General features: G+C 47.9%; 1 protein-coding gene across 1 annotated transcript in view; it reads right to left on the bottom strand.

The window, feature by feature from the left end:
* Positions 1-5,053: 5,053 nt before the first annotated feature.
* ITGB5 (integrin subunit beta 5) overlaps positions 5,054-18,388 on the bottom strand; it is a 55,970-nt gene continuing 42,635 nt past the window's right edge. The window contains exons 11-15 of the mRNA XM_084208971.1: positions 11,799-12,021; positions 10,985-11,088; positions 7,406-7,522; positions 6,141-6,307; positions 5,054-5,629 (exon numbers count right to left, since the gene is read on the bottom strand). Of these exons, the coding sequence (XP_084065097.1) occupies positions 5,534-5,629; positions 6,141-6,307; positions 7,406-7,522; positions 10,985-11,088; positions 11,799-12,021 (707 nt within the window). The 3' untranslated portion in view covers positions 5,054-5,533. The remainder of the gene's footprint in view (positions 5,630-6,140; positions 6,308-7,405; positions 7,523-10,984; positions 11,089-11,798; positions 12,022-18,388) is intronic.

Raw genomic sequence — 18,388 nt, 5'->3', positions numbered from 1 at the left:
AGTCAATCTCTACTTCCCATCAGCAAGAGATGTTCAGGCACTTCCCAGGAAGCAGGGCTGCAGCACGCGTGGTGGTGGCTCCAGAGGGCAAACACTGCAGAGTAACAAATGCCTCCCTGATCCTCCTCCCTCCCTTAGCTTTTATATCTGAGCTGACATCATACAGTATGCAATATCCCTTTGGCTAATTTGGGTCAGCTGGCCTGGTTGTGTGCCCTCCCAGGATCTTGCCCACTCCCAGTCCCTTGATGGGGGGGGGTTGGTAGAGGGACAGGTCTGCTGAGCAGTAGCCAAAGCACTGGGGTGTTATCAACACCCTTTCCACTGCAAAGCCCAGCACTGCAAAGGGAAAATGAACTCTGTCTCAGTCAGACCCAGTACATTGCCCAAGCAGACTTTGCCCATTGTCAGCTGGCCCCACTGCTGGGACGGGTTGGACAAGCACTTGGTAGCAGCAACAATGTATATAACATTTTATATATGTATGCATGTATTTATAACATTTTACATATGTATGTGCACATACATGCACACACACACACATATATACAGGCATGCATATAATCACAGAATCATTTATGTTGGAAAAGACCTTCAGAATCACTCAGTATGTATTTTTAGTCTGTGCTGCCATCCAGTAACCCTAAGAGCTGAACACAAAAAAGGAGGGCTGCTGCCTAAGCACACTCTTTGTTGTTCAAATATCTCCAAAGTGAACCATGACCTCTTCACTCCAAGTAAGCAAGGGTTAGATTAGAATCATAAAACCACAGAATCATTTAGGTTGGAGAAAACCATTATGCTCATTGAATCCCAGTGTTACCCCAGCACTGACAAGTCCACCAGTAAACCACATTCCAAAGTGCTACATCTGCTTGCCTTTTAAACACCTCCAGGTTTGTTGACTCCACCACTTCCCTGGGCATCTTGTTACAATCCTTGACAACCCTTTCAGTGAAGATATTTTCCCTAATATCCAATCTAAGCCTCCCCTGGTACAACCTGAAGCCATTTACTCTTGTCCTAAATAATAATTACTGGTAAGTATTTTTGCTGCTTTACTAGTGGTAATTTTATGGTGACTTGTAAAATTGAAATATAGACTTGCTACTAATATTCATTACTGCTAATATTGATTTCTGTTGCTGTTGAAATATATATTTGCCTGAGCTGGTTTTGGCTAGGATAGAGTTAATTTTTTTTCAGAGCAGCTAGCACAATTCAGATTTTTGCTGGAAACAGTGTTGATAATACAGAGATGTTTTAGTTACAGCTGAGCAGAGCTTACACAGATTCAAGGCCTTTCCTGCTCCTCCCCCCACCCCACCAGTGAGGATGCTGGGGGTGCACAAGGAGTTGGGAGGGGGCACAGCCAGGACAGGTGAGCCCCACTGACCACAGGGATATCTCAGAGCATCATGCTCAGCACACAGAACTGGGGGAAGAAGAAGGAAGGGGTATACCTCCACAGTCACGGTGTTTGTCTCCCCAAGTCACTGCCAGGCATGAAGGAGCTCAGTTTTCCTGGGACTGGCTGAACACCTGCCAGCCAGCCTCTGAAGGAATGAACTCCTTGTTTTTCTTTGCTTGCATGCAGTTGAGGCTTTACTTATGGGACTGTCTTTATCTTAACCCACGTTTTTTACTCTTCTGATTCTCTTCCCTATCCCACTGTGGCAGAGTGAGAGTGGCTGTGTGGGGCTGAGTTGTCAGCTGGGGTTAAACCACCACAGCCTTACAGTAGTTACTCATAGCATCGATATACTTGTTTTGCTAATCACCAGTATGCTTGCCTTGATAGTGGTGACTTGTATTAAAATGCAATGAAGTAAATTAGGAAATAAAGCCTCCATGTCCTCGTGTACAACAGGGTCCTGCAAGCCCATGGTTGCAACCTTTGCCCCCACACAGACTGGGTGATCCTGGGTCAGGCAGCTGAGTGGACAAGTTTCTGATCTGGCTGCATCCAGTAGACACCAGCAGAAACTAGTGGGCATGCAGAAAGGGACAGGATGAAATAAACTCCTGTGTCTCTGCTGTGACCTTTGCAGGCTGGCAGTGGAGAGGAGAACAACAGCCAATTCCAGCTCCTGTGTTCAGGTATGGAGATGGTGCTGGGATATGCTGCTAGGCTGCAGTGTTACCTCACTGTGGCAATTCCTGCAAGCAGCTTAGTGATCCTTTTCTCAACACTGTAGCTCCTTGGCTTTCCACTTGGCTGGAGAAACGCAAGGTTAAGTAAGTTCAAGAGTGTGGAGCATTCATTTTCCAGAGCCTGGGCTTTGCCTTCAGCTGCTGAGCACCTTCTTAGTCCACTGTAAAGGGCAATGAGGATGCAGGCAGGCATGCCTCACTTGGGCTTGTGTAACAGAGAACAGTTTCACTGCACCTCCACAATTAACAAAACAAATCATGCTGCCATTGGCCTTGACCCTTCCCAAGGAATGGTGCTGTCATCTCCCCCAGGCCAGCAGCAAAAGGAAAAGGCACTGGTGAGCCCCAGCTCCAGCAACTCTGCAGCAGCAGCAGCCCTCAGCTGTGGCTGGGGAAACAGGAGGAGATGATGTTGCAAGGGCATCCGGATTCCAACTTGGCTAGACAAGCACTGTCGTTTTTCCATCACATCTGACCCGTTGATGCCTTCTGCTGGAGCTTGCATTCAGGAATGCTAGCTGTGGTCAGGCTGTGTGTATTTACAGACACAAATAAACTGCTGCTGACTGAAATACACCACTCCCATGACTGTGCTTGGCACTACTCTTGCAAGGGTAAAGGCAGATCTGCTTACCCAGTAACACAAAGCCTTAGCAGTACTTCCTTACTTTTTTTAAAAATGCAACCTTGTGGAAAAGCTGAATTTGGGGGCCTGCTCTGCACTGCCTGGTGCAGCACCACAGGCAGCACTGACAGCATCAACCTTATTCACTTCTTTTTGTACACTGGCTTAGTAGCCTGGCCTGTGGCACACTCCCCTTGCTTATTTGGTGCACATTGCTCCCTGCCTACTCTGCACACTGCTTTACAGCTGAGCTGCCTCCCTGGGCAGGGGAAGGAGGGCACTTGCAGTCCCGTCCCCAAGCCTTTTCTCTGCTTTTTCCACTCTCCCTGCCCAAACCACCCCTTAGCAATGAGTCAAATCTTGGCTCCCTACAACTGCCTGGGTTGCCCAGTCTCTCAGCCCTAACCCAGTGTTGTGGGAAATGCCACAGCACAAAGGTAATCTTCAAGAGTGCAAGGGAAAGGGTGGCAGGGGGCACTGCCTGTGCCTCTCCTTTCAGAGTGCAAAGGGGTGGATTTGTTTTTAAACCGCTTGGTCCCTCACAAATTAACTGAAGCAGAAATGTATTCACAGCACTTGCTGCTTTGGGGGGCAAAGCTGGTTTAAAGCATTCCTGCCCTTCCTTTTCCTGGGCTTTCCTTCCTGCTCCCCCTTTCTGTGCCTGGGGCAGTATGACTTGTGTGAGGCAGCCACGTGAACCAAGCTAAAACTTGCTCTGTCTCCTTGCGATGATTATTTTCTGACTGCTTTCTATTTTTTGTGTCAGTGATGAAATCTGTCTTGCCATCTTGGCACATGGCAGTGGGATGATCACAGACCCCAAATTTACCCCAAGGATGCTCCTTCCCAGGTGGCAGGGTTAGTCCCAGCAATTCAAAATGCAATTTCTCAGCCTGCAAACTTTAGCCTGAACTTCATTATCGTGTAGGAGACGTGGAGCTCTCAAGAGCTGCCCCTGTGCAGTACTCAGGCCTGTCCTGCTGCTTGTGGTGCTGCAGGGAGGAGGCAGCACAGCCTCCAGCCCACCCATAGTGGGTTCCACTAAGGCAGCATCTAAACAGAGCCTGCCCCTGCACTTGTTTTCAGGGTGGATCTATGCACCCTCCTCCCCTGCTAGGGCAGATATAGTGGAATCAAGTGGGAAGACAGCATAAAGTTAATTTGCTTGAGGTTTTGAGTTTTTTACTCCACCTGATCAGCACCCACACCGCTGAGGCGCCACTTGCTGCCCTCCTAAAAATGCCAGTTCTGAGATATTTTTAGTGTGGTCTGCTGTATTTCTTCAGTGCTGCTTGTAGGCGGGGGGGGGGGGGGGCAAAAAGTCCTTGAAGGAGAGCTGTTTTTACTGAACAAATAAGAGCTTCTGTTTATAGAGGCAAAAAACACATAAAAAAATAAATCCGGAAGGATGGGCCCATGGCCCTTTTCCAATGAGAAGAGCAAGTCAAAACAATGAACACCATTTGTTTTTGCTTTTCCCTGGCAAGCTTCCTTCAGCTGACTATTGCATGATCTGTTCAGGATGAAGAGACAAGAAAAAAAGAAATTTAAAAAAAGAAGGGGAAAAAAAAATCCAGGCAGTAGCAATTGCCCCAGCTTCTCTCTCCTGCAGCGGCTGCAGCCCCATCTGTGTAGGTTTAAAGCTGCAGCTGTCAGCAGGGAAACCCAAACCCCAGCTCCAGAGGAAAACAGACAGGGCTGGGGGAATAGTTTGGGGGGAAAAAATAAAAAAAGCAAAAAACCAAAGCAAAATATGTGTCATGAAGCAACAACACTGGTCTTTATCTAGCTCCCTTTCCAAAAGCTCAGGGCTCCCCTGCTTTTCCAGCTGGGCTCTATGGGACCCCACAGCAACAGTCCTCTGGTAAAAAGTCAGAAGTCTGCATGAGCTGCTGTGTGCTCTCAGCTGCCCTCCTGCAGCCCCCCAGGCTGGACACCTACTTGCACACCATAAGAAATGGGTGTTTATATTAGTTTCCTCAGACTGAACTCCCTTTTCTTTGGGCTCCCACCAGTTTCCACTCTGTTTAACACCATTGGCTCAGATCAGGAGCTCCCTGCCCTGGGTCAACACCAGTGTATTAAATCAACACAACTTCTGTGGCAGTCCCTACACCTCCAGCTCCATGTTTTATGGCCATGCTTTGACTGATAAGGCTCTATTAATAAATCCATCAGGTAGTACCACTGCTGCTGGCAGGAGGAGCAAGCCCCAGTTTTGGTGGGGGTCTCAGCAAAGAAACAATCCACTCTATTCACAGCATCATATATGCACAACTGTTTTATTTTGGGGTTTATATAAAAAAAAATTCCTAAAGACTGCAGAGTTTTTTATCCTAATTTCTTACACATATGGTTCCAAGACCCTGTTTTCAAGCTAATTCCCCCCTAACAACTTGTGATGGAGTGGGCTCCCCTGATTTTTGACCTAGTCACCTTTTCTAATGGGATATGTCTAAAGCTGCAATATGGCACTTGGTTCACTTAGTTGGCAGGTTTAATACATCTGGAAAGCTGGGGTACGGAGATGCACACGGCTCAGAGTCCATCAACACAGGCAGGGACCCTGCCCTTACATCTGTGCCTCCAGAATGAACCAGACCTTTCTCCTTACTGTGCAAATAACAGGCTTTGGTCATCGACCAGTCCCGTCGTAAGGGATTCTCGCCCCTGAAGAGAATCCCATCTTCAAGTGGGGAAGCAGCCCGGCCATTCAAGCAACTGTCCATGGCAGTGCCAGGCACTGAGACCCCTTCAGTCAACTGTACCGTTGTAAGACTTGTTGAGCTTGTTGAACGTGAACTCTACGTTATGCGTGGAAATTGGCTTTCGGTAGAGAGGATTGGATGCCTTTGGAGAGAGGAGCAGACAAAAAGAACAAAGATGAGGAACAAAGTCTGTGCCATGGTAAAAACATATCAATTAGTTTGGTGACAGTGCCGTGTTTGGCTTTGAGTGAACTGAACATTCAGATCCAAAGGCAGTGCTGTTTACCCAGAGCTGGTCCATCAGACCCACCTTCCATCCTGCCTGCAGGCAGAGGCACTACCCTCCAATGCTGAACATCCCCCCTCAAAGCCTCCTAGAAGGGCTCCCTCACAGACCTGACCAATGCAGCTATCACCACAGTCTCTCCTACCTCCTTCAGCCTCCAGCTCTGCTTGGAAATAGATGATGAGACCAAAGGCTGGGTATAGTTTTGCCTAGGAGAAGGCAGTGCAAGATGCAGGACCCTGAAGGCACCACAGGGCATTGACACCTGCATCCCTCGTTCCTGCCACCCTTTTCCATCACTGCAGAGCTGTTTGCTGCCAGCGCATCCCAAGAGCCCCCCCCAGCAGTGCCCCAACCCCAGGCTCACCATTTCATATCTGGCACGGGAACGTTCACTCTGGAATCGGTCGAACTCCCGCCTGTCATGAATGGTGACGAGCAGCTTCCAGAGCGCCAGCAGGATGATGCCAATCAGCACCACGCTGCCAATCACTGCCAGCACGATGGTCACAGCACTGGGAGCTGAGCTGCAGGCTGGCAGAGAGACAGAAGAGCTAATTAGCTGTGGTGTGAGTTACCCCGGGTCAGGTAATAACTTGGACTGCAGCCACAGAGCAAGTGACCTCAGGCAGCGCCAGCAGCAGTGGCTAAATTTGAAAAAGCAACAGTCCCCTCTGAAATTGAACTGATTTTTTTTTTTAATTAAATAAATTCCTGGCTAGAGGCAGGTCAAAGGGACACCTCTCATGGATGTCACCATGTCATGTAGTAGGGCTGCAGTGCCACTCTCCAACACTGATGCAGGGTTTAATGCCAGTTGACCCATGTGGGACACAGAGTGTTAAGGGGCCTCTGGCAAAAGCCAGCTCAGCTTCTCCCACACAGAGACAGGTGATCACTAAGGACTTTATATAAGGACATTAACTGTCAGCTAATCAGCTGGTCTTTCAATTAAGTGCAAGCTGCAGCACAATTGAAATAGAACATGAGGAATCTCAGTCTTTCCCATATTGGCCCGTGCCTCGAAGGACCAGAGCAAATCACAAGAAGCTACTGCTGGCCGCTCGCCAGCTTGTCCTGCAATACCACAAGAGGTTTTCTTTGAGCAACTGCACTGCATGTGATTAAAACAATGCTGGGAAGCACAGCTGTCTGCACAGCCTGTGGAGGGGAGCAGGGACATGCAGCCCTTACACTGCCTGGATCAGAACTGCTTGGCGATGTGGAAATCCATAGGTGGTGCAGGGCTTTCCCAACATCCTAAAGTAACCAGCAACTGCACCAGGTGTCCTCTTCTGATGTTTTTGCTCACAGGGGCTTTATCTCCAAATCAAGCCTACTTTTTGCTACTTAAATAGGCTTCAGTTAATTCAGCCTCCTAAAGCTCTTCAGCCACTTGTTGGCAATGCTGATGGCTCAGGTGCAAGGTTTATTCTCACAGTTCTTTTTTACTAAGTTGGGAGCATTTGGGGCTGGGTTTCATCACTGTAAAACACTTCAATCTAAATCACCCTGGTTTATCTGCTCACACATTCAGCCAGCCTTTCTGCAGCCCACCAGGCTCCCCAACAGGCCATCACCTCTCCTGAGGCTGCCAGTGCTGTCAAAAAAAAAACCCAAGGGAGGGCCAACCTGGCTCCTTGAGGACGGTGAGGTTGGATTTCCCACTGGGAAGCTCCAAGTAGGTGAACTTCATAACGCAGTTGTTCACTGGGTAGGCACAGAGGATTGCATTGGGGTCATCCGTTTCTGTAACCAGATGCAAGGATCACAGGATTTTGTAGAAGTTTTTATACATTAAAAAAAATCCTAAACACTGCAGAACTTTTGTACCATAATTTTTCAAAGAAATGCTTCCAACACCCTCTATTTTTTAATGTAATTCCCACCTAACAACCTTTAATGGTGTGGGTTCCCTGATTCTGAGCTAGTCACCCTGTCTAATAGGCTATGTCTAAAGCTGAAATACAGCACTTGGTTGACTTAGCTGGCAGGTTCAGTATTAGGAATTAGCACAGCTCTCCCCTGCAAGATAAGCAGAGCTTTCCAGGGATGCCTGGGAGCAGAGGAATGGGGAGTAAGCCTGGAAAGCAGCACAGCTTGATCACAACTCGTACAAATTGTAATGAGCAGTGTCCAGATTTACTGCTTGAGAAAATGCGGCACTTGGCAAACATTGCACAGCAAACAGACTCAACCTCACACACACACACATTCTTCCTTCATGCAAGTCTGCTTCTGCAATAAATGCCATTTTCTTCTTAATTTGCTAAATTTCTTGGAAGAGTGGAAGGTGAAGGGAAAACAAGGGGCACTGACTCAGAGCCAGCAGCAGCAGCAGCCCATGGCCAGCTTGTGCTCCAGCTGTACCAAATGGCTCCAGCTCCGGAAACGACTGAGAAGTTTGTTTTCAAAGAGTAAGATAGAAAAAGAAAATGGGAAGGGGAGGAGGGAGGGAGGGAGGGAGGGAGAAGGGAGGAGTTGGTTGAAAGGATGATGTGTAGATATGGGAGTTGCAAGAAATGAGAGGACTTTATTCCCAGAACCACGCGAGCGCTGTGTGTTTCTGTCTGGTACACCATAGCACCAGACAGAGCCTGGTCACTGTCAGTGCTGCCTGAGGAAGGCTGCTTCACAGAAGCAATTTAAGACTGAGCAAAGCCATCACCTAAGGTTTGCAGATCTAGCTTAAGGGGTGATTTCAGCAGAGCCACTGCCCAGCACAGCCACAGCTCGTTCGATGCCCCCATTGCAGGGAGAGTGACTGGAGGGAGTTGGAGAAGCATTTCTGGCTGTGACAGGAGCACAGCTCTGCAAGCACTGAGAATTTCATGGGACAGGAATTTGGGGACCCAGGCTGTTGGCTAGCAAAGACATGCATGACCTTGTCTTAGGCACCTGGAAATAGCTTTCCACAGTTCTTGTATCCATGCCTGTCATGCTGAAAAATCATCGCATTAATGACCACTGCTATGCCAGCCCCTTAGCTCTCTCCTGTCTGTTTGTTTTTCCTTTCAATGCCTTTGACCAGCATCCAGTTAAAAGATTAATACCCTCCATTTCAACAGCTGAGCTCAGATGCAGCTGCCCTCTGGTGAGTCCTGACACGTTCCTGGTGTGGACAAACCTCAGCTGTTCCTACCCTGGGACAGGAAAACCTCCTCTATCTACACAGTGGTAGCAAAACACGGTCTGGAAAAGTGCTGATTGTTACAAAGCAAAGTACTAATTAGATTAATATAAATAATACTTCCATCTTTATTAACTAATGCCCTTTTGAGTTGAGCAGCAAATCTTAGTTCCGGTAGGTCTAGCTGCTTTCACTCCCATCCTTGCACCATCATTTCTGTAAAAGATACAGCAATTAAAGACTCAACAGTAATGATTTCTGTTGATCTTCACTAGTTTTCAGAGATCGCATGTCAACAGAGAGAGGTGTGAGGGCTCCACTGAGTTTTCAGGTTCACTGATGTGTGCTGCTGCCAGGTTCAGCTTGGAGCAGGATCTGTCATGCTCCTCTCCTGCTGAAAGCTCCTCTCTGGAACTACCAGGAATGCAAAGGAATGCAGAACCAAAGGAGATCCTACATAATCCGAAGCAAGTCATACAAGCATCCCATGTGGCAGCCTTCTGGCTCGTGAGTCCAATGACAGAGGGCTCTGCTCTACAAAGCTTTGAAGCCCTGACTGCATTATATCCAGAGTCAAAAGGCAGCTGGGATGCTCAAGGCTATGTTCATTGCAATTTGATATTTAAGGTGGTCTATTTTCCTCTGCCAGGACAATAAAGACCTATGTATTCTGTGACAAATATCAGCATTCTGACTTTCAACAGGGACTTGTAATACGTGCTAAATTATACAAAGGAACTTAAAAACTGGGATTTGACCAAGTCTGCCTGTGAAGAAGTCCATAAGAACTTTCTTTAAGAATATTTTGCTTTACCTCTTTCTCTAGCAGCTCAGACCTCCAAGCTACGAAGTTCCTTGAGCTCCCAAGATCTCAGCACTATGTGCAATCTGACTGCAATAGTTCAACAGAAGCATAAGCGTAATTCCCAAAAATGTCTTAAAGCAGTAATCTGGCTGTTTTTGCTCTGAAAGCCATGCAGGAGGCTGGCAAACTACAGCCCAGCCTCACCTTCCAGGGAGCAGGCAGAACAAAAGCTGACCATGGCATAATACACTAACGAGGCAGGAGGGATGAGCTTTGATTCCCAATATTTGCTGGCAAGACAGGCATTAGAAAGGAGCTTTGTGTGTTTTGAACTTCCAAACCTCTCACAGGGTGCTGGTGCAGGTGCACTCCCTGCTAAACTTCACAGTGAATGGAGAGAATGAGAGCAAGTGTCCCAAAGGGAAGGGTAGGAAACTCCACTGGTCATAATTTAAAAGTGGGGAACTGGATGTGAGAGGAGTCAATGGGAAAAACATCACCTGCAGACAGCTTAGGAGGAAGTGAGTGAAAAGCTGAGCAACGTGCGGGAGTCCCACCTCTATAAACTAAGGAAGAGGAGGAAATGCCAGATGCAGACAGTAACTTATCCCAGCTTGATATCCATCCCTACCTCCAAGAGATATTGCTAAGGCCAAGGTCAGGACTGTGATTAAATCTGTTACAAGTCTGGATCTACTCTACTCCCCTAAATAGCAACCAGGGACTCCCAGAACAAATCTTGAAAAGACTGGGGAGAAAGTAATCTGCTGAGGATGTACATGTGAGGTGACCTCTAGAAGACAACACAAAGGGCAGGAGATTGCCAGGGGGACTTGTAGCAGTCAGTTCCACCAAAGCAGAACTCATTTTCAAAAGAGATTTGCTTTCTTTTACCAGCTCACTTCTTCTAAGATGAAACCTCAGAAGATTAGAAAATGCCTTGTCTTGGGTGACACTTAGTCCTTTTGCACTCTCTCACGACTCCTCTCATCTGTCTCATGTGACCTCACCCCACTCTCTTTGCTCCCTGCACTGGCAGTAGTGGTTAGATGTTATTTAAAATCAAGGAGTTTTTTACTTCAGTATGGATTATAGCCCGGAGACAGCATCACACATACCACACATACACATATTCATACTACCTACACACACACATTTCTAAACACCAAGTGCTCCATGAAGCTTTCTTTACAGATATGTCTTAGTCTGCTTAAGAAGAGTTCAATGCCACAGTCACAAACTCCCACCACCTGCAGTCCTGCTGCTGCCAACTCACCAAGAACATCCACAGTGGTGATGATCTCATCCTTGCAGTGCTTTTGGCAGGTTTGGTTATCAGCCAGTCTTCCTGAGTTAAACAGCTTGCATTCAATACAATCCCTGCAGGAACACACACAGAGGGGAAGATTAAGCACACGTCAGAAACTGCACGAACACAGGGATTCAGCCCTTGGGAAGGGACTCCCTGGGTGCTTGTCTGGAGGCTGTATATCTGCACCACAAAGGAGAAGCAGCTTCAGGGCCAGGCATCTCCACTGCAAGGATGGATTTATTAGGATTCAATGAAAGTGCAAAGCAGCTTGTAGGTTTGGGGTCTGTTTGCCCTTTGGATGTCAGGAGCTGCACGTCAACTAATGCAAAATCCATCCTGCCTGAGATCAAGGCCGGCAGCCCTGCTGCTCTGTGCTAGTCTGAGGCTGGTGCCTGGGGCAGCTTCATCACTGTGAGGCAGGGACAGTGATTCTGATTCCAGTCCTCTCCTCCTGTGCAGCTCACAGCTCTCTGCACCCAGACATCTGCAGCTGAGTGCAGCAAAACTGGGGTTGCCAGCCCTTCCTGCAGAGTGAGACAGCACTGGAAATGAGCAGGGACATGAATCTCCATGAGCACTAAGGCAACAAGACTTGTTGCTGCTCTACCTAGGATATTATCAGGGTACTTAGTGTGGGCTCCTAGCAGCAGTAGGCTTGCTTGGAGCTGATCACACATTTAACAAAGCAGAAGTAATTCCTTAGCTGAAAAGTCTCCCAGGAGCCAAAGAGCTGCCCTTCCCACCAGCGAGAAATCCCTCCTGAACTGCCTGTGAGTACCTTTTAGTGCTACAGACACCTGGGCAGGTGGGACACTTCTCACAGGTCTCTCCGAAAGCCCCCGGCTCGGTGCACTGACACTTGCCGCAGACGCAGGCGCCCCGGCCGCTGCACATCTGCCCGTCACTGGAAACGCAGCTGTCCGTCTCTGTGGAGCAGTTGCAGTTGTCCCCGATGTAGCCAGCGTGGCACTTGCACTCCCCGCAGTGACACTCCCCGTGACCTGAGGGGGAGAGCAGGGGAGAGGTGTCAGCAGAATTCCAATGGCCACCAGTGGGTGCTGTGGTTGGGACAGACCAGCAGCCCAGCAGGAAGAGCTGCCAGAGAGACCTTACTTGGCAGGGCAACAAACAAATGATGGGAAACACCTAGATATCAAATTAATATCAACATTCAGCAGCAAAAAATACATACTCATTACTCTTCCAGCTTCCCTCTATAGTTGCTCAAGACAAATGGGCACCTCCCCCTTCCTACTTCTGTATGAAATCTCTTCTTTCCCTGTCTATGGTGAGAGATATTAAGATGGGAATGGAATACTGCTCCCTTGCTGGCTTTGAGCCCAGAGTTTAGCAGCAAAAATCCTAGCAGGTTGCCCACTTCATAAAGTATTTCCTTCCCTTTCTTCTTAAGAGTTTTACTTAAGAAGTTCTCTTAAAAGCTTGAAAAAAGTTATATCAACAAGCACAATTTCCTGTGTCCAAACAAGACCTCCGTGTTCCAGCCAGAGCCACAAAGGTTGCTGGGACCAGCTGAGTCCCCCCCAGGGAGTAGCTCAGAGCAGCTCACAGCAGAAATGGATGAAGAAACCAACTCAGTAAGGGCTCTCCTCCACTGAAGCATCCCCTTGGACGGAGTTTACTGAAGGGCTGACAAAGTCGCCAGGCTCCAAGGGTGTCAGTGACAGTAAGTGGAGTGGCTGTCCACTGAGCAGCTTGCTTCAGGGAGGCATCCATCTGCTGGGGACTGCTCAAATTCTTCCCTGGTCAGTCCCTAGGAGAAGAGATGCCTTTGCAGGCATAGTTTATAGAGCTGAAGGGTTTGTACACAAGGCTCATCAGCAACCTAATTACAGCTCAGCTTTTCCACTGGAAAGAGCCTTGAGCGCCCCAGACATGATAAATTATATACACGCTCCTTTCATCGACACAAACCCACAGATCTCCCTGCCTCTCCCACTATGCCAAGACTACCAGAGGCTGTGGACTGCCAAGCTATATCCCCTGCCAAAAGTCACAGGAGCACCTTCTGTTTTACTAGGCATCTTATATATCCCAGCACATGGCAAGTTGTCCTTCTACAGCCTCCTCCGCACTCCCACCATTTACTTTGGATCCACCCTGCATATTCAAACATTACTGGACAAAGGAGATTATGTTTACAAGATCTCTAGAGGAGACCTCCTTCTGTGCCTACATCTGATGGAGATTAAAATCCCTTGCTCTGCTTGCCTTCACAATGACAGCCTTGCCCTTTCCTCAGACAGAAAGCTCTGGGTTTGAGGCCATGGGCTCAGCTACATCCACAGCTGCTGCTGTTTGGGGGGCGCTGCAGAGTGGGGGACTCCCAGGACCATCACTTCACAAGCAAACCAAATGGGGTATTTGGCTTTTATTCACAATTAATTCAGGTGATTGGGCTCTCACACACAGCAGGCTTGGTGCCTCCATGGCAATGCAAGTGTCCAAATTAGCTATAAACTATGGTTTTGTTAAATGGCACTATTTCAAGGAATCCAAAGCAGCTGGCGATTAGTAAATGTGCTCAGGCTTGAATGTGAACTGTGAGGGCCAAGAGAAGCAAGCTGATGGTATTCATATCACCCCTCAGCTCTCCTAGGACACCACAGAATGCAGCACAAGATGTGAGTCCAGAGGAAATCTGTCTCTTGACCACAAAATGGTTCCATTTTTAAAGGCATCAGTGCTAGTTTACAGGAGGCTAGAAAGACTGCACATCCCTTCCAGCTCCTGGCAGGCTGGAGGTGGAGCCTGAAATTACTGTCCTGGGGAACGGAAATGGCCATTTGCAAATAATGCATCCTATTAAACCACTGTGATTGGAAAACTTAAGAAACAGCATCTTAAAGGATGTGGTTTTGTTTATTGACAGGAATGAAGAAAAAGCCATTCTGTATGAGGGTGACTAAGTGTGGGGTGCGAGCCTGAAATGTCAAAACACGTTGACATTTGTTTCCTGCCTTGGCCACACTGGCTTAGTGTTCAAGAAGTCACTGGCTGTAGCTCTTCATGGTCAATGTGCCAAGAGCAGGAATTTCCATCTTGACCTTTAATGGCAAAGATGTCACAGCCTCCACTGCTTCCATCAGCTTGAAAGAGCAGCCACTGCTGCAAGCACCATGAGCTACACTTCTGGTGCCATCCATCTCCCACACAGCCTGAAGACTGGAGAAACTCAGTGAATGAGAAACATTTGTTTTTCATATGGGCACAATAAGAGTTGTCCCACTTCTCAACATCCACCTGGAGCACCAGAGGTGGGAATACACTCCATCCTCTCACTTGGAACACAAACTGAGAGGAGTCCAGAGGCAATGTAGCAGCGAGGCTTTTGGTGAGCTGTGGTTTGCAGAGTGTTACCCAGTACTCACATGTTGCAGCACAGTGTGCTGCTCGTTCCCAGTCCCATCTCTCTCTCCCACGGTCACACACAGTGCTGATGTGGCTAAGCAGTCTCTGTGCCATCGTGCCTGCAGGAAACTTTCCACCACCGTGCCCATGATGAACCCAGTTTCACTTCCCAGTTTCATTTCCACAGCAATGTGTCCTCAAGGAGGGTGTGTTTCGAGACACCTCTGCATCAGAAGCAGTCTTGTGGTGCAGGACATCACCCTGGACTTTAACCCCCTTGAACCTTTTGAGTTTGTACATTCTCTGTTAAAGCTGCTTTGTGAAGCCAAAATACATTAATTATGTTCTCCAAACATAATAAGAGATGTTTTCTTCTGTTCCCATCTTCAAAATGAGGCAAGCTTAAAAGTTTAAAGATCCAGATCTAACTAGGAAATGAAATGCTCCCCTTGAATTTGATAACATTCTTTCCAGTTAGCTCCTGACCTTTGGGGCCGGGCTAACACAAAACACATGTCAGGAGGCTGCAGAAACCTGCTGGGAGGGTGTGCAGAGGAAAGCATTGCTTCTGTGGGGGGAGAGCAGTCCCCAGACTGAGCTTTACTAGTCTGGCATCCATCCGGGCAGGGGCCATGGGGTGCACTGCTCCCAAGGACGCCACCAGAGTGGGCTGAGACTGACAGCCCAGCTAGTGCTTCCATCTCTCCCCATCCCAAAACACATCCCCATCCCACTGCTGTGCTCTGGCTGGGCTGCACATCTCACTGTCACTCAGGCAGCTTTTCCCAGGAAATCCAACCATCCTCATTTCACCCCAGCTGCTCCCCAGGATGGCAGCCACAGCCCAAATCCTCCCTGCCCCCAGCATGGCACTGCACAAACCCGGCTTGGCACCCCCACAGCAGTGCTGCTGTTGTTCCCAAGCAGGGTCATTCCCAAATCAGAATAGCAGCTTCTGGCAGAAGCTTCCAGCCTCTGACCCTGATTTCATCCCAGCCTTCCTGACAGCAGGCTGTGACCCTGCTTGGCAGGAAAGCCCGTCTGCCCTTTGCAATAACTGCACCTTTTCGGAACTGCACCAAGAGGTCTGAAACTCAGTGCACTAAAAGCTCTGTCACTGCGGCTTTTCATGGAAGATGATTTTCCTAAAGCCTCCTCTACTTCTGAGGATGACAAAGTCATGCAAAAAATAACAGCTTTCTTCTGAAAGAAAAAACAAGATCCTAGTTTTTATGGAGAGGTGGAAAGGGTTTGAAAACAAGCCTCCTCCAACACTCCTTTTTTCCCCATCTTCTAGAACATTAAACTGATGTGCCTAACATACAAGAAAAACAAGTCATGATTTTTAAACCAGTTTAGTGGTTTCTGAGCACTCAGGAGGAGAAAGATCATACTGTATTTTGCTCCCATTAAATCAAGCCATTTATTTTTGTGCCTCTGTGCTCACATCCAGACTTTAGGTCATAATCTCCGAAAGGCTGTGCTTTTGTCATTTTTGGTTATTTGAACAGCTAGTCTGAAACAGAAAAAAACCCAGAGGAAAAACAACTAAGATAAATAAGTTATGGCAAGCAATTTCCAAATTCTCCAGTGTCATCCCTTTAACAAGCCCTGGCTACTTCTTCACCCAGAGAGCCCCAGTGAAGAAGGGGTCCACAACCATGGATCAAAAACATCTGCTTATGAGAGAAGTCAAACCCTACAGACACAGGGCACTGCTTGAGCACCACTTTTGTACCAGACCAGCCAATCTCTCAGCAAAAGTGCTCAGTGTCTGGGGGAGAGGTTCTGTGAACACCACATTTTGAGTGGGAGGAAGAAGGGCAGCAGAAAAGGCTTGGAACACTTAGGAAACATAGGGCTTTTCATTTGGGAAAAGACTAGGGTAAGACACAGTGCCTGCCTAGGCAAATAAAACATCAACTTCCCAGTAATTCCTTTCCATGGCTCAAAGCAGGCGGTGCTGCACATCAAGAGGCCAGGCCAGGCAGCTTGCCCACGGCACAGCTCAGGCCCAGGGCACTGCCAGATGGTCAGCACCCACAGGGACTTGGAGAGAGCTGCAGAAATTTTAAACAGCGGGGATGGGTTCAGGATCCACCCCCTGGGTCATGCCAGTCCAGCAGGGAAAACAAGGGTGGCGGGAACATCCCCAGCCCCTGTAGCTCACTGAGCAAAACAACCTCCTTGTGCTAAGGAGGCTACTACATAAACACAGACAGACAAATGTCAAGGGCCAAGGTTTCTGTGTAACCTGAAATTCATCCAACTGCCTCCACTCGCACCAGGAGAGAGCTTGACCACGCTCATTTATCCACAATGCAACACTGAAGCAGCAAAACAAACACTAAGAGGTTAGTAAGAAGTAAATAGTGCTTTTCTGAATGTTATTTACCACACACCATGGATCTGTACATCTTCCCATTCCAATGGATGTTCATATCCTGAAGCATATGGGCTTAAACAAGATTTCAGTCATAGCACTGGGCCCATCAACCATCAAAAACAGCACTGGAGATGCAGACTAATGAAACCAAAGGTGAAGGAGTAAATGCAGGCTCAATCTGCTAATTCAGCCATGGGCACCACAAGTCCCATCACCAGCTGGACATTACTGCCAGCATCCTCCACAGTGCAGCACTGCCATTACAAAAACCCCCCTCAGCACTCCAGTTTCTCCTCACTTGGGAATTTCTGGGTTCAGTGAGAACTGCACAAGGAAGACATGGGTTTGGAAACTGCTGTTTCATGAAGGCAGCTGAAAGCTCCCCGGGCCAGGCAGATTTCCTGTGGCAGCCCAGGCCAGCCTTTCCTCATTTTCCTTCTCTCTGCTAAAGAAGTGAAGTTGAAATACAACCACGAGATACAGCTGACGATCCATCAGAAAGCCAAAATGGGCAGTGAGAAGTCATTTCCTGAAAGAGATCTAAAGCTGCATTTCTTAAAATAAAGCCTTCCTCTTTTTTCTTTTTTTTTTCCAAGTAAGCTGAGCACTCCACAAATCCTTGACTTATACTCACATTAGCTCCTCAGCCAAGCCTGCCACATGTGGCCTTTTGGATGGAGACCCAGAGCTGGGAATTGGAGCTTTCAGGTCCTGCTGCCAACTCTGTTACTGATGCAGGGAGAGCTATGGGGCAATGGCTGGTGCCAGATCCTCCCAGAGGCACAGAGCTTTATCCTGAGTGGGGGCAGTTGGAATGATGTGCTGTTCTCCTTTGAGCCATGGTCCCAAATACCATCCCACCACTCTGGGCACGTGCTCATCCTTGGCTTTGTTACCCGCTAAGTACCTGACATGGAAGGCACTGCAGGAACTGCAACAATTCATATTATTCCTTAAGCCAGATCAGAAGGGGCTGGTGTGTGTGAATCCTCTGGGGTTTTTGCCCCTACTGTATCTCCCTCCAAACCTCGAACTCAAGAAGGGCCACTTTCCCTTCCTATCAACCTCCATCTGTCACATGCAGGTGCTCATTGTGTCTCCCATGGTGCAAGCTCACTAAAGGTCCGTGGTTTTGTAACAGATTTCTGCCTTTACAAAGTACCTGGAAAAAGTCAGTATATTGCTCAAAGTATAGGAAAGAATGAACACACAGGCTGTGCTGCACTTCCCTTTCAGGTCAATTACGTAAGCTCAATTTTTTAAATGAAACTGAGCAAAATTCACAGATTGTCAGTGCATGTCACCAAGAAATGCACAGACCCAGAATTCCACTTACCTGCTGGTCTAAGGCTTTCAGCCTTTACGCCCCAAATACAACATTCATTTCCAAATGTGCATTCCTGTCAATCACTAGAGAGACCAAATTCAGACACCAAACTCACTGAGATGCTGGCTAGTAGAGCATTTAAAGCAAGTTTGTTCTAAGACCATCTAAGCTTTATTGTCTGAGCCCATCTTGGTGTTTTTTGGAGCTTTCTATGGGGTTTTTAGCCCTGGGAGAGGGCAGCTTCACAGGACAGGGGGTTTGGGTATGTGCATGAATCTTCAGATGA

Source organism: Fringilla coelebs, assembly GCF_963513975.1.
Source record: "Fringilla coelebs genome assembly, chromosome: 7".
NCBI classification, from domain to species: Eukaryota; Metazoa; Chordata; class Aves; order Passeriformes; family Fringillidae; genus Fringilla; species Fringilla coelebs.
This window is presented reverse-complemented; position numbering and strand designations above follow the sequence as displayed.